The 16,373-nt window shown below is 34.3% G+C and overlaps 1 protein-coding gene across 6 annotated transcripts in view; it reads left to right on the top strand.

The window, feature by feature from the left end:
• Positions 1 to 16,373, top strand: part of LOC113175883 (E3 SUMO-protein ligase RanBP2) — a 66,652-nt gene that overhangs the window by 14,388 nt on the left and 35,891 nt on the right. For 4 of the 6 annotated variants that reach the window (XM_026380246.2, XM_026380245.2, XM_026380243.2 and 1 more), the window contains exons 2-12: positions 1,396 to 1,463; positions 3,256 to 3,367; positions 3,788 to 3,940; positions 5,996 to 6,226; positions 6,758 to 6,903; positions 8,961 to 9,153; positions 10,808 to 10,895; positions 13,222 to 13,431; positions 14,828 to 15,009; positions 15,095 to 15,270; positions 15,412 to 15,535. In XM_026380246.2, the coding sequence (XP_026236031.2) occupies positions 1,396 to 1,463; positions 3,256 to 3,367; positions 3,788 to 3,940; positions 5,996 to 6,226; positions 6,758 to 6,903; positions 8,961 to 9,153; positions 10,808 to 10,895; positions 13,222 to 13,431; positions 14,828 to 15,009; positions 15,095 to 15,270; positions 15,412 to 15,535 (1,683 nt within the window). The remainder of the gene's footprint in view (positions 1 to 1,395; positions 1,464 to 3,255; positions 3,368 to 3,787; positions 3,941 to 5,995; positions 6,227 to 6,757; positions 6,904 to 8,960; positions 9,154 to 10,807; positions 10,896 to 13,221; positions 13,432 to 14,827; positions 15,010 to 15,094; positions 15,271 to 15,411; positions 15,536 to 16,373) is intronic. The other 2 variants (XM_077791922.1, XM_026380244.2) reach the window with 1 other exon arrangement.

Raw genomic sequence — 16,373 nt, 5'->3', positions numbered from 1 at the left:
TTCTCTAATTAGATGAAAAAGAATCAGTTATCCTACCATTTAATTGCCTTCATCATTTTTTTTATTTGACATTGGGAGCACTGGGCAGAAATCACACTGTGTCAGTACCTATTTTGAGTAATAGGAGTTTCTTGTAGAAAACTACAAAAAAGTTCTTAAATGTAATTTTGTAATTCAGAAGTAATTAGTAGTTTCATATATGTCTACTGAAAACATACACTTATAATCATGTTATTCTGTAGACTACTTTTTTTTTTTCATTTTTTCCTCTTGGCCTTTATAGTCTTAAACAGTAAGATGTGTGACAGTTGAGTACTCTTTATCACATATGGCTAGAACATAAATAATTGTGTGTGTACCTGCATTCCAGACTTTGGAGTTTATGGTAATAAAGAGCCAGGGTGTGGACCTGGTTTATTCCCCGAGAAATTCAATTTTTATTTCTGCCTTTTTGATTCCTTGAGTATAAAATACTTAAGAGAATAGTCTGTGGACCAGAGACTTTCTAGTGCTTTAGTGGACCTGAAATATTTGCTTATTCTCCCTAGAGCATTACACATGGTAGAAAAAGTGGTTTCTGGTATACATCTCCTTCCCCTAGCAAGGTTAGTTTCTGAAGGGTGCCTAGGTACTCATTTTCCTAAGGTTTCTAAGGCTGATATGATCCTTTTTTTTTTTTCCTTTTTCTTTTTCTGGTGTGGTACTGGGGTTTGAAGCTAGGACTTCAGGCATGTTAGGCAAGCGCTTGTTTGCTAAGTTAATTCAAGAAATTTTTAAAACTTTTTATGTGAAGAAAAATAATGTTAACCTTGTGAGAGCAAATTTGGCCTTATGAAAAAATTGTGCAATATTTAAAAATATGAAAAGTAAGCACAATTCACAATAGCTAAACTGGAACCAACCTAGATGCCCTTCAATAGATGAATGGATAAAGAAACTGTGGTTATATACATAATGGAATATTACTCAGCATTAAAAGAAAATTATGGCATTTCCAGGTAAATGGATGGAGTTGGAGAGTATCATGCTAAGCGAGGAAGCCAATCCCCCAAAACCAAAAGGCTGAATGTTCTCTCTGATAAGTGGATGTTGATCCATAATGTGGGGGGTGCTGTGGGGAGAATGGAGGTACTTTGATTAGGTCAAGGGGAGGGAGGGATGGGGAGGGAACAGAGAGGAAGGAAAGATGGTGGAATGAGGTGAACATCATTACCCTAGGTACACGTATGACTCCACATGTGGCGTGACTCTACATTGTGTACAACCAGAGAATTGAAAAGTTGTGCTCCATTTGTGTACAATGAATTGAAAAGCTTTCTGTTGTCATGTCATGTAATTAGAACTAATAAAAAATAAATTAAAAATATGAAAGTAAAACAACTCAATTTTTTTTAGAAGTCAATGAAAGGATTCTATTTTGCGAAGCTGTACTACGAAGCTAAAGAATATGATCTTGCTAAAAAGTAAGTACCAAACTGTAGAACATAACTTTATTTTTTTATTTTTTATTTTTTTAAAGAGAGAGTGAGAGAGGAGGAAAAGAGAGAGAGAGAGAGAGAGAGAGAGAGAGAGAGAGAGAGAGAGAATTTTTAATATTTATTTTTTAGTTCTCGGCGGACACAGCATCTTTGTTGGTATGTGGTGCTGAGGATCGAACCCGGGCTGCACGCATGCCAGGCGAGCGCGCTACCGCTTGAGCCACATCCCCAGCCCAGAACATAACTTTAGTTTTCACATATCAGTGCCTTAATGCTTCATGTGGTTTGAAATAGGAAGAACTACTAGTAAACACAATATTTTTATCTAGGTGTTTCCCACAAGAAGATTCATCACTCATTTGAGCCTAGAATACCTCCTGCAGCTTGCTGTGTGTTTATATGTAGGATAAGAATTCATTTGGCTTAAAATACTTTTCTAAAAATTTGTCTTGAGTTAGAATAAAAGAGGACCATGTCAATGTCTTTATTTTTTTCCTGGTTAAATAGCTGGTATTTAATTGGTTGGAAAACAGCAATGAATACAAAATTAAACTCTGATTACAGAGCAGGAAAGGAGCTTGTGTAAAAGATCTTTAATTGACTCCGGTGGTGTTCTGAGACTCTCTTCCACCCATAGTGAAAGAAACTTTGTGATTCTGATTTCCTAATGTGGAGCAACTGGAACCAGGAAGTTGGGAGGCAGGCTAGTTAAGCATTGATGGGAAGAGAATGCTGATAAGAAAGGAAGATGGTAGTATCAGCATTGGGACTATTAACCCTTGTTCCTTATTAATATGAGACTTTATCCTCTTAGTTTTCATGTTGGTTTAATTTTCATGGTAACACTGTTACTGGAACCTGGAAGATACTTACTTTTAAACTTGATTTAAGAAATGGAAATTATTTCTCTTTGGTAATATAGTTGATAATTTTCTTCTGTTCAGTTTTAGCTGAGTATAGTAGAAATTATTTTCATGTTTATAGGTACATACATTCTCTTAGTTTTTTTATTAGTTTTTATAGGATATATATATATATATTTTCTTAGTTGTTTGGGTAGTAGTTGTTAAATATTATCGTGATAACTTTAAAAATTATCATTATATTGACTTATTAATATGTAGAACTCTTCAGTGTGTTACCAAAATGTGATAAGAAGAAAAAGCAATTTGTTCATTTTATTTTTTTCATTTTTATAAGTATTTTTTTAGTTGTAGATGAACACAATACCTTTATTTATTTTTATGTGGTGCTGAGGATTGAACCCAGTGCCTTTCATGTGCAAGGCACACACTCTACCATTGAGCCACAACCCCAGCCCCAATTTGTTCATTTTTAGTTGTGGATGGACACAATATCTTTATTTTTATTCATTTATTTTTTAGTGAGTGCTAAGGATTGAACCCAGGGCCTCATGTGTGGGAAGCAAGCACTCTACCACTGAGCTACAACCCTAGCCCCCAGTTTGTTCATTTTTTATGTGTAGGAGTCACTAGAAAAAACATTTGGCATATGTGGTATTCAATGGTAACATGAATATTTTGTCAACTCTATATGTTTGTTTTCAGTATTTATTTATGTGAATACTTCTGTATTATCTGCATGTTCCACTTTGAGTAAATAATCGGAGTCAATAATTAACTAACAATAAAATAGTTTAATTATTGTTTTTGTTTAGAATGTACTTATTCTTCAGTTGTCACTTAAGTACAAATGTTAAGTTTAAAAATCTAGAGATTATTTACTTTTATATTTTTGTGTTACTATCTTAAAACAGATACATATCTACATATATTAATGTGCAAGAGAGGGATCCCAAAGCTCACAGATTTTTGGGTCTTCTCTATGAAGCTGAAGAAAACACAGACAAAGCTGTTGAATGTTATAAGGTAATTATAGTATAGCCAAACTTCATGATGCCTAGAGTAATTTATATTATGAATATTTAATAGATATTATGGATGTCATGAAAATAAGAATTGATACAATAGTACCTACCATCTTGGAATAGCTTTAAAATTATTTTGGCTAAAAGTACACTAATTTAACATCTATAAATTTTAATTTTGGCATGGTCAGAGATGATGTTTTGGTGATGTGTTTTTAAATTTGCTTGATAAAAGCATACTTTTTGTTTGATTAATTTCCATAAATATCCAGGCCACTTTTAATTTTATTGACTTTGAAATAACATGTTGTCATCTAGGAATAAAAATTTAAATGAATGTAATGATAACTTTTTAAATGTTTTTATGACACATACATATAATTCATTATTTATTAATGTATTGTTTCTTTTCTGATATCAGCGTTCAGTGGAATTAAATCCAACACAAAAAGATCTTGTGTTGAAGATTGCAGAATTACTTTGTAAAAATGATGTTACTGATGGAAGAGCAAAATACTGGGTTGAAAGAGCAGCTAAACTTTTCCCAGGAAGTCCTGCAATTTATAAGTTAAAGGTATAAAATTAAGCCAATCAAAATATGTAAAAGGAGAAAACTAAGGCAAAAACATGTCTAATATTTGGAGTTTAAGTTACTTTTTAATAGCAAACCTTGAAATGAGGAGGATGTATGTAAAAAAATTTTATTTAAAAAGAATCATTTTTTAAAACCTTAGCATCTACTCTCTTATTAGGCACTGTTATGCATTACAAGTGATAATCACATTTACCTTTCTGGAATATTAATATTTTAGAGATTTTTCAAGTTTTGTTTTGTTTTGTTTTTTTGGTATCGGGAGTTGAACTCAGGGCCACTCAACCATGAGCCACATCCCCAACCCAATTTTGTATTTTATTTATTTAGAGACAGGGTCTCACTTCGTTGCTTAGTACCTTGCTAAGTTGCTGAGGCTGGCTTTGAACTAGCAATCTTCCTGTCTCAGCCCCCTGAGCTACTGGGATTACAGGTGTGCACCACTATGCCCCACGTAACACGTTTATGATAGAATTTTTAAAACTTTATTTTGAAATTGATTTCACAGTGATTAATACGGTTATGTAAAAATATGTAAATATGTATATAAATATATATTTGTATATTTTTAAACATATAATCAATTGCCAGGGTTTGGGTTTGTTTGTTTCTCATTTGTTTACTTTTGGCAATTATGGAGAGACTGAGTACAAGTTTGTGAAAATGATCCAGAGATTGATGGAGGAGATGAATTAATGGAAGGCTTGGTTTTTGCTAAGTAGAGGGAACAGGGAGGAGATTAGGTTAGGTAAAATGGAATTTACATATGATTGCTTCATGTTTTCTCAGTGAAGGATAAATTGAGGTCCTTAGTTGAAAATTAGAGCTGAAAGAAGATGTAGGAAAGTTGAGATTCAAAGTGATCTATTTAGGGAATGGAGAAAATGAGTCTTTAGAGGTAAAATAGTATTTTGTTCTATGTCGTACCCATTTGAGGTTTAAGATTGAAATCAGATTACCCGAATTCCATATTTCATACACCCAGTTGTCAACTTGTAGTCTGTAGGTATAGAGTGAACAGTTGGTAGGATTTCTCTAAGGAAAGATAGAGGGACTTAGTTAAAGGGGTTTATAAGAAAGTAGTAATAATGAATACTAAGGGTTATTGCATTTTAGCTTATTATAGACAAGTAAACTCTCTCTGTGTGTGTGTGTGTGTGTGTATGGATAATTTAAACTTGATGATATCAGTGTACTGAAGGGAGTTTCTCACATGGCTAAGGAATATATATGTGACAGTGAGAATGCATGGGTCCCCAGGGAGGTGGAAGAATAAGAAAGGGAATGGCCTGAATAGTATGAACAGAATACAGGTTTAGAGGACCTGTATCAATGGCAAATGAATGGTTGAAGTTGAAATGAAGAACACTGTCATTGGATGTGAGGTGATTAAAGAACTGAGGAGCTAACTACTGTGTATCTTGTATATCTTTCAATTGCTAACGTCAATTACAGTTGTTAGGGATGAAGAGTAGTTTATTTTGGTTGCCCCAAATGAATTATTACAAAAATTGTGGGATGGGGTATGATTTGAAGGTGGCAGTGGAGAGTGAGTAGGCTAGGAGAGAAATCTGTTATGGCAGAGAGATGTTAGGGGATGTTTTGACATGGTATTCTGAATAATTAAGGCCTTGAGGTGAAGCAGGGCTTTGAGAAGATGATGAAGATAGAGAATAAGTGCTTGACTCAGACTAGGAGGTACAGAGTGGTTTGAAGACAAGGGTGGGGATCCACTGAGGAGGCCTAGGCTCCTCCTGGTGGCTGAGTTGTATAGCAGTATGAGGCAGTTTAGTCTTAGTATTCTCATTTTAGCACAGACAGCCACAGTTACTGTGGCAATTCTGAATGTTTCTGTCTATATAGTTCTCAAGTTTTAGCTTCTGGGAGCAATTCTTTGAAGGGACTCATAAGGTGTATAGGATGGTAGTTTTGATGGCACCTGGAAACCAGTAACAATAGAATGTTGTGCATGTCTAATGACTTGTTAAAAATCACACAGCTGTTACTTGGAATTAATTTTTTTCTCCCCCCAAATAGGAACAGCTTTTAGATTGTAAAGGTGAAGATGGATGGAATAAACTTTTTGACTTGATTCAGTCAGAACTTTATACAAGACCTGATGATGTCCATGTGAATATACGACTAGTGGAGCTGTATCGATCAAATAAAAGATTGAAGGATGCTGTGGCCCACTGTCATGAGGCAGAGAGGAGCATAGCTTTGCGTTCAAGTTTAGACTGGAATTTATGTGTGGTGCAGACCCTTACGGTATGTGAAAACATAAGTCTCTACATTTTTTTTTTACTTTTTGTGGTACTAGGGATTAAACTCAGGAGGATTCTTCTGAACTACATCCCTGGGCATCCCTTCTTCACTTCCTTTTTCAAAAAGCTTTGGACCGGGTCTTGCCAAGTTGCCTCCACTTTCTAGTCCCACGGCCTCAGCTGCCTGAATAGCTAAAATTATAGGCGTGTGCCACTGTGCCTGGCTCTATACTTCTATATAGACAGCATATATTTCTTTGCACTTTAAACATCGCCTTTTAGCACTTAAATTTCTTTAATTTATGTAGGTCAACTATAAAATTGAATGTATACTTGATCATTTCAATTTATAATGGAATAAATATGACAAATACATTGTTTGCATTTTGATATATAAGATAGGTTTAAGAAGCAATATATTTTCAGAAATGTGATAGGAATGTGCCAAGGAATTTGTGAGAATAAATTATGGTCAATTTCTTAAAATTTGATAAAGATTTGTGAATTACGCTATATTGTTCTTCCTACAAAATAGGAATATCTGGAGTCTTTACAGTGTTTGGAATCTGATAAAAATGACTGGCGAGCGACCAATAAAGACTTACTTCTGGCTTATGCTAACCTTATGCTACTTACACTTTCCACCAGAGATGTTCAAGAAAGTAGAGAATTACTGGAAAGGTACATTGACTTTGAGACTATTTCAGCATAAATAGATTTTATTTTTGTAGTAATTGTTCCATTAGTCTAAACTTATTTATAGCATCATAATTTCTATGATGTAGGCAGGAATTAGAGTTAATACACTGTAACACTTGGAGGGAAAATTATTTTGACATCATTTATGGGGATAATTAGTTGTGTATAACTTTTATTTATTTTTGCCATACTGGGGCCTCATGCATGCTAGGCAAATGCTGTACACTGAACTACATCCTGAGCACTTTTTAATTTTGAATCAAGTTTTTGCTAAGTTGCTCATGTTGACCTCAAAATTGAATCTTCCCTTTAGCTTCCCAAATAACTGGGCTGACTTTGATTTTTAGAGAATTCTTGTAGTTCAGTTTTGATTAAAACTAGCCTTTTTCAGTTTTGGCATAAAGAGTCAAGCCTTAAAATGAATGTTCTGATTTACTACATTTTATTTTGTATAAATGGGACTTTATTATTATTTTTTTTTAATGTTAGGGATTGAACCCTGGGACCCTTAACCACTGAGCCACATACCTGGCCGTTTTTAAAAAAATTTTTTAGACATTGATGGACTTTTATTTTATTCATATATTTGTGGTGCTGAGAATCGAATCCAGTGCCTCACACATGCTAGGCAAGTGCTCTACCACTGAGCCACAACCCCAGCACCCCTTTTTAAATTTTTTATTTTAAGACAGGGTCTCACTAAGTTACTGAAAGTGGCTTTGAACTTGGATCATCCTATCTTAGCCTCTCAAACCGCTGGGATTACAGGCTTGCACCTGGCCACGAGTTCCTTTTATTTATTTTATTTATTTTTTATTTTTAGGTGGACACAATATCTTTATTTTATTTTTATGTGGTGCTGAGGATCAAACCCAGTGCCTCATACATGCAAGGAGAGTGCGCTACTACTTGAACCACATCCCCAGCCCCACTAGTTCCTTTTAACATCCTTCAGGGACTCCCAAATATCTTCAGTTTATTTCTATCAGTGTTTATCATTAGAAATTAAAGCTGAGAACAAACAAAGTAGTGAGAAGAGTGCTATTGTTTTGCATTTTTGTAACCTCTGAAAATGTATGGCTTTATGGTACACAGGTAGATTCTCATAAACTTTGTTATTCAATCTGTTAAGCTTTGGAAAACTCAGCTATACATAACATGAGAAAATGAGAGTGAAAAAGACAAGAAATTCTTAGTATAATTTAAAAAGTAAGTTTAACCACATGGCTTCTATGAAGGGATCTTTGAGAACCTGTAGAAATTCCTAGACTTTACTTGAAATCCCTATTGCCTGATTTCCTTATTATAAATTACTTTAAAATTATGCTCTACCTTTAAGTGTGTGCTATTGCTTTTTTTACAAATTGAAGATTCTGAGGAGCATTTAGTCTTTAGAAACATTAATCAGGATATAGATTACAAATTATAAGAAATATAATTTATTTAAGTCTAGTTATCTAATACAGTAATGGCATTGATATTCAAATGTCTGTCAGTTACTATAATTTGAGACACACTTTTTTGTTGTTGTTGTTTTGTATTGCTGGGGATTGAACCCAGGGCCTTGTGCATTCAAGGCAGGCACTCTACCAACTGAGCTATATCCTGTGTACCATAATTTGAAAATGGCGTGTCTAATTTGAGAAATTTCAACTTTGAATTAAATAATGAAACCATATAGATCCAGAAAAAACATTTTTATTAGAAAATAAATTTCCCAACTTTATCCTGGTTTATTATGAAGTACCTGTTATCACTAATCTTATTTGATTTGTATTTTTCAATAATTGTAGGTCAGAAAATAACTGTTTTGGAATAGATGTCATTCTAGAGGTTGAACTTTTAAAGTATAGGAAATATGCAGGATAAAAATAAGCATTAGATGCTTCATAACTTATAAAATAGAGAATAAGGATTATTAGGAGTCTGGGGAAGATGAGGCTTGACAAACTTTTATTAAATTTATTTTGAATTAAAAATGAAAATGATTATTCACAATTCAGTAGGTATAGACTACTGTTTAAATTTTAATATTGCAGGTTTGATAGTGCTCTTCAGTCTGTGAAATCCTCTGTAGGTGGAAATGATGAACTGTCAGTTACTTTCTTAGAAATGAAAGGACATTTCTACATGCATGCTGGTTCTCTGCTTTTGAAGATGGGTCAGCATAGTGATGTACAATGGCGAGCTCTCTCTGAGCTGGCAGCATTGTGCTATCTCATAGCATTTCAGGTAAGTTTTTTCCAGTTTTCTGAGTCTGGCAAAAAATAATTGACATTTCCATATGGAGTTGTGCCCTAATGAAAATATTTGAACATACTTATAAAATCAAAGTTAAAATGAAAATTCGTTTGACAGATTGAAAATAACAAGGTACACATATTACTGGTGAGCTTGGTGAATCAGGTGATGTTGACACATTGCTGTTGACAGTCTACTTTTCTGTGGTTTACTTAAAGACCAGTTTGAAGAGTTTGATCCTTTTACTCTGCCATTTCTGAGAACATATAATAAAGGCACAATTTCAGATATGGGTAAATTTTTATTTCAAAAGATACAAATAACAAAGAACCAACAAGTTAGCAAATTTGGGGATATTATTAAGGTATGATAAAAGGTTGTGATTATCGTCTTAACATGTTAATTGAAAAATGTAGACATAAAATATAACATAACAAATATATATGATATATAATACTGTATTTATTTATCTTTGGAAACATGAAACTTTTTGTTATACCTAGAACAAGAAAGGAAGGAAATATGCCTTATATTTTTAGATGATGGGATGCTGGCTAAAATCCCTTTCCCAACATTCTTTTCTCATTTTAATGTTTTCTTTAATGAGCTCTTTTACTCTGAAATGAAAAGGAATAATTAGTCTTTCCAAAAAAGCATTAAATCTGGTTTATAAAAATGATGGTTAGGGGCCTGGGGTTATAGCTCAGTGGTTGAGCGCTTGCCTAGCATATGTGAGGCACTGGGTTCCATCCTCAGCACCATGTGAAAATAAATAAATAAAATAAAGGTCTATAGACAACTGAAAAATGTTTTTTAAAAATGATGGTTAGCATGAGAGGATGATTATTATTGTTTGCTTAGGGGAGAAAAAAGATTAGTTTCTAGAGAAGGTTCCTCTAGTTCATGTTATAATTAATATATAGATCTTTTTATAAAATGTGGTTGATACTTACAGTGTTATGTACTACTTAGTAGAAGCTTTTAGATTCATGAGGAATGTATTAAGTACTGAAAATGAGTATGAAAATGTTGAGGTTTGCTAATATATATAAATATTCAAAGTTCATTTATTTCTATTTTTGGTACTGGGGATTCAACCCAGGTGCACTTAACCATTGAGCCACATCCCCAGCCCAGCCTTTTTTATATTATTTTGAGATAGGGTCTCACTAAGTTGCTTAGGCCTTGCTAAGTTGCTGAGATGGTCTTTGAACTTTCAGTCTTTCTGCCTTGCCTCCTAAACCTCTGGGATTACAGGCTGCACCACTGTGCCTGACTTGAATGTGCTTTTATTAGAAATTTTCTAGAAGCTCTCTTTGTATGTATCTCTTACTGATTATAAATTCCTTGTTCTCAGTTTTTTTAAAAAAAATATTTATTTTTTAGTTTTAGGTGGACACAGTATCTTTTTTTATTTTTATGTGGTGCTGAGAAACGAGCCCATTGCCTCACGCATGCCAGGCGAGCATGCTACCACTTGAGCCACATCCCCAAACCCCTTGTTCTCAGTTTTTTGCCATGTTTTTCAGTGAATTCTACCTATTAATTGTTTGTTCATTATCAAAAAAAAGTATAGTATAATAGAAAGGAACATCTAACTATTTGGAATACAAGTACCATTGAAATAAGATTTTTAATTCACCAGGTCCCGAGACCAAAGATTAAATTAATAAAAGGAGAAACTGGACAGAATTTACTGGAAATGATGGCCCATGATCGTCTCAGCCAATCAGGTAATAATAATGTGTGTTTTTTGTTTTGTTTTGGTCCTGGGGATTGAACTCAGGGGCACTCAACCACTGAGCCATATCCACAGCCCTATTTTGTATTTTATTTAGAGACAGAGTCTCACTAAGCTGCTTAGTGCCTTGCTGTTGTTGAGACTGGCTTTGAACTCGAGATCCTGCTGCCTCAGCCTCCTAAGCTGCTGAGATTATAGGCGTGCACCCCATGCCTGGCTAATAGTAATGCTTTAACTGATTTAACTTTAAAAAGAAATTAGGGTACATCATATGTTATTTGTGTTCAGGAGACAATTTGTCATAATTTTACTTGTTTCTTTTTGCCATATAAGGATAATAAGTGTAGGGATTAAGTGTGATTATTCATTTGCTAGACATTTAATGCCAGCTGCTTATAAAATATTGCTTTAGGGGATGTAAACATGAAGATACGGATCTGTATCTTTTTTTGGAGGGGGGTACTGGGGATTGAACTCAGGGGACTTGACCACTGAACCACATCCCCATCCCTGTTTTGTATTTTATTTAGAGACAGGGTCTCACTGAGTTGCTTAGCACCTCGCTATTACTGAGGCTGACTTTGAACTTGGGATCCTCCTGCGTTGTGGGATTACAGGTGTGTGCCACTGTGCCTGGCTGGATCTGTATCTTAAAGGGCTGAGAACATAATGAGGAAGCTAAAATAAAAAGAAATATACTCATATTTTCTTAGGCTCTGAGAATTTATAGATTTATTCCCATTTTGGCTGTTTGAGTAGATACAAATGTCTCTACATACATATTTTTTTTTGTTTTTTGTTTTTTTGCCAAGGCACAAACTTCAAGGTATATTAGGGGGGTAATGAAGAAGCATCAGTTTTACCAGAGGGAACATTTTTTTAATATATTAAAAATTTTGAATTTTTAGTTGTAGATGAATATAAATATCTTTATTTTTATGTGGTGCTAAGGATTGAACCCCAGTGCCTCACACATGTGAGGCAAGTGCTCTGCTACTGAGCTATAACTTCAGCCTCCCATAGGGAGCAGTTATTTCAATGGTACTTGTATTCCAAATAGTTAGATGTTCCTTTCTATTATACTATACTTTTTTTGATAATGGTTGGAAGTTGCTCTCATTTACCCCAACCCCACAGCCATAAACAATCTGTTTCTGTCTCTTTCCATTTGCCCATGGAAAAAATCAAGGGAACTTTGTAAAGAGCAAGAAGTAATATTAAATCAAAGTCATCATGAGCTTGGTCTGTATTGAAGCTTTCAGTAAAAACTTGTATTTCTCTATCCCACAACCGAGTTTTTTGGTGGGCTTTTTGTTGGGCATTAGATTCTGTCCTTGAAGTGACTTTTCACTTTTTTGTGCTTTGTTTTTCTTCTACCTTTGCAAGGTTAGAATCAATTGTATTTTTTGTTTATGAGCATTCAAGTTTATTGAGACAACAACCATCAGCAGAATTAACACCAAGGAGGGTGGTGGTTGTCTGTTTTGCTTTGGTTTGGTTTTGGACAACTTAATTGAGATATAATTCATATACTGTACAATTCACCTGTTCAAAGTATAATTTCAGTGCTTTTAAGTATGGTCTAAGAGATATGCAACTTTCATCATAGTTAATTTTAGAACATTTTCATCACCCCATACAGAAACCCCATACCTGTTGGAAGTTGCCCTCATTTACCCCAACCCTCAGAGCCATAAACAATCATTAATCTGTTTCTGTCTCTTTCCATTTGCCCATTCTGATTATTTCATATACATGGAATTGTGTGTTGTGTTTTTTTTTTGGGGGGTGACTGGCTTATTTGGCTATGCATATTTTCGCAGTTAATCCATGTTGCAGCATGTATCCAAGGAGTGTTTTTAAATAGATTCTCTACTCAGAACTTTTGAAATGAGAACATTTCTGGTACTGGGTCCTGAAAAGAAATATTTTAAGAGGAGGATTCTGGTTAGCAGGTATAGAAATCAGCATATCAAATCAGGATTAGAGCTTGGCCCTACTTCTTGTCCTGTGGCCACTTAATTCCTGTACTTTTTATCTAAAGTGCAAATACTTTGGGTATTTTCTGCACACATTTTAAAATTTTTTTTCCCTTTCCTTTTATTCTTTATGTAGACACTATTTATTAAACTTTAACTGTTCATTTTCTACATAAGCACCCTTTTTATTGTCCTGCTATTGTTTTGGGTTGGAAGGTGAGATCTGAGATAACTGTTTTATTTCCTCCTTGGGTATATGAATGAAACATTGAGATCTTTGAGTAAATATAGCATGCTATTCATCATAAAATGGTGAAAATAACTTAATTTGTTTTTCAGGGCACATGTTGCTGAATTTAAGTCGTGGCAAGCAAGATTTTTTAAAGGAGGTTGTGGAGTCTTTTGCCAATAAAAGTGGACAGTCTGCCCTGTATGATGCTCTGTTTTCTAGTCAATCACCTAAGGAGAGATCTTTCCTTGGTAATGATGATATTGGAAACATTGATGTACAAACTCCAGAGCCTGCTGATTTGGCTAGATATGATGTTGGTGAGTTTTATCTTTCATAGACAATCTTCTGCATCTTATTCTTTATATATTAGGAGGAAAGTAAATTACCCATAATATCCTTACCCAGAAATAATGACTTTAGTTTTTTGTTGTTGTTGTTGTTAGGGGTTGGAGGGTATGGATATGGGTGGCATGGGTAAATAGTTTACATATGCTACTTGTGTTGCTTATTTCATGAATTTTTTCCCATAGTATCTAATATTAAAACTTTAATATTTTTAATGGCAGCATAATCTTTTATGAGTTTTATTTTGCTTAATACTTTGTATTGTTGGGCATCTGAGTTACCTCCAGTTTATTTTTACTTTTGAAAATAATGCTGTTGGGCTGGGGATGTGGCTCAAGCGGTAGCACGCTCGCCTGGCAGCCTGCGGCCCGGGTTCGATCCTCAGCACCACATACCAACAAAGATGTTGTGTCTGCCGAGAACTAAAAAATAAATATTAAAAAAAAATAATGCTGTTATGATTACTTTAAAGTGTCTGCATTTTAAATTATTTCCATAGAAATTTCTAAAAACAAAATTCCTGAGACAAAAAGATGACCATCTTTACGTCTCATAAATTGCCAAAACGCTATATCTTCGTTCTTTTAGAAGCCCATCAACTTTTCAGTATTGAATTTCTTTTTTTAAAAATATTTTTTTAGTTGTAGTTGGACACAATACTTTTATGTATTTATTCTATGTGGTGCTGAGGATCAAACCCAGCACCTCACAGGTGCTAGGCGAGCGTTTTGCCCCTGAGCCAAAACCCAGCCCCAGTAGTGAATTTCTTGTAGAAGAAAAGAGCTCTTTACTACACTACTGGATGAATATAGTAGTACTCATTGTAATAATTCTTTTTTTTTTTTTTTGAGAGAGAGAGAGAGAGAGAATTTATTTATTTATTTATTTATTTATTTATTTATCTAGTTTTTGGCGGACATAACATCGTTGTTTGTATGTGGTGCTGAGGATTGAACCCGGGCCGCACACATGCCAGGCGAGTGTGCTACCGCTTGAGCCACATCCCCAGCCCTGTAATAATTCTTTATTGGCGGGGGAATATGTTGTTTTAAGATTATTGATTAAATTGGCATTCTTTGGCCTCTGTCAGTAGACTTTGCTTTATTGTTTTATGGCAGGTCTGATTTTCTTAGCCTGGGAACTTCCTCATTCACAACTGGTTTATTAAAATTTTTAGTTATAGAGTATGAATGCATTTGATGAAGATCATGAGATTTTGCTGAGGACCAATTTCCCCACCATCTCTGATACAGAAAAGCAGTTTGTATTTAAGATACATTTTACATGAGTTGTTAAATTAGCTGTAAAACTAATGGCCTAAATAGAATTTCCAAAACTCAAGCCATTTGTTTTTTCCTTTTTTTTCAGGTGCTATTCGAGCACACAATGGTAGTCTTCAGCACCTTACTTGGCTTGGCTTGCAATGGAATTCACTGCCTGCTTTACCTGCAATTCGAAAATGGCTGAAACAGCTTTTTCATCATTTGCCTCAAGAAACCTCACGACTTGAAACAAATGCACCTGAATCAATATGTCTTTTAGATCTTGAAGTAAGCAAAGAATTTAACAAATTAAATATTTTAAGTTTTGTTTAATTTTTTCCTAATGGAAATTAATTTTTTTTTTTAAAAACAGGTATTTTTACTTGGAGTAATATATACCAGCCACTTACAATTAAAGGAGAAGTATAATTCTCACTGCAGCTCCTATCAGCCATTGTGCTTGCCACTTCCTGTGTGTAAACAACTTTGTACAGAAAGACAAAAATCTTGGTGGGATGCAGTCTGTAACCTAATTCACAGAAAGGCAATGTAAGTAATAAAACAAAGTTATTTTTTTTTTAACTTCTTTTATTTCATTTATATTTAACTTGTAATATGACAGTTAACTTACATTTAAGTTTTCAGCTATGTGTTTTAAAGCAATTTTATTAAATAAAAGTTTTGTTTTAGACCTGGAACTTCAGCAAAATTACGACTTCTGGTTCAGCATGAAATTAACACTTTAAGAGCCCAGGAAAAACATGGCCTTCAACCTGCTCTGCTTGTGTACTGGGCAAAATGCCTTCAGAAAACAGTGAGTTACATTAAAGTGTAAACTTTTTTTTTTTTTTTTTAAAGAACATTGTCTTGGTGCTGGAGTCATGCCTCAGCAGTAGTGTGCTCGCCTCGTATGTGCAAGGCCCTGGGTTTGATCTTCAGTACCACATAAAAATAAATAAATTAATAAAATAAAGTTTAAAAAGTCTCCCAAGATTTAAAAAAAAAAAAATTGTCTTAGTTTTGAAAAACCAAGAATACTAGCTTGTTAATATTAGTGCCGGTTCAAGTGTTTTTAAATTTTGCTATAAATGAGTTAATGTAATTAAATAAACATAAGCACTTAGTATACCCATAGTATTGTTATTACTTAAAAATTAAGTCATGATTTTTGTGTGTGTGGGGGGGTGGTGATGGTTGGCAGTGCTGGGAATTGAACCCAGGGCCTTTTGCATGTGAAGCAAGCACTATACCAATTGAGCTATATCCTTAGCCCATATGTATTTTTTGTACCAGGGCTTGTATCCAGAGATGGTTTACCACTGAGCCACATCCCTCGCCATTTTTTATATTTTATTTAGAGATAGGGTCTTGCTGAGTTGCTTACGACCTCTTTAAATTGATAAGGCTGTTTAAACTCAAAATCCTCCTGCCTCTGCCTCCAGAGCTGCTGGGATTACAGGTGTGTGCCATGCTTGGCAAGTTATGATAGTTATTATCCAGCTTGTAAATCCATAGCTTGTAAATTATCCAGCTTGTAAATTGGGTAGCTTAAGTCTTTGTAGGTAAGGCATTATAGATCTTTTTAATTATTTGAGGTCTTTTCTCTGTCAAGAGTGGATATAGATGCTAGTTCTTTGACCAAACTCTGGACA

Source organism: Urocitellus parryii, chromosome 12, assembly GCF_045843805.1.
Source record: "Urocitellus parryii isolate mUroPar1 chromosome 12, mUroPar1.hap1, whole genome shotgun sequence".
Lineage (NCBI taxonomy): Eukaryota > Metazoa > Chordata > Mammalia > Rodentia > Sciuridae > Urocitellus > Urocitellus parryii.
The sequence above is the reverse complement of the archived record's forward strand: the minus strand, read 5'-3'. Positions and strand labels throughout refer to the sequence as shown.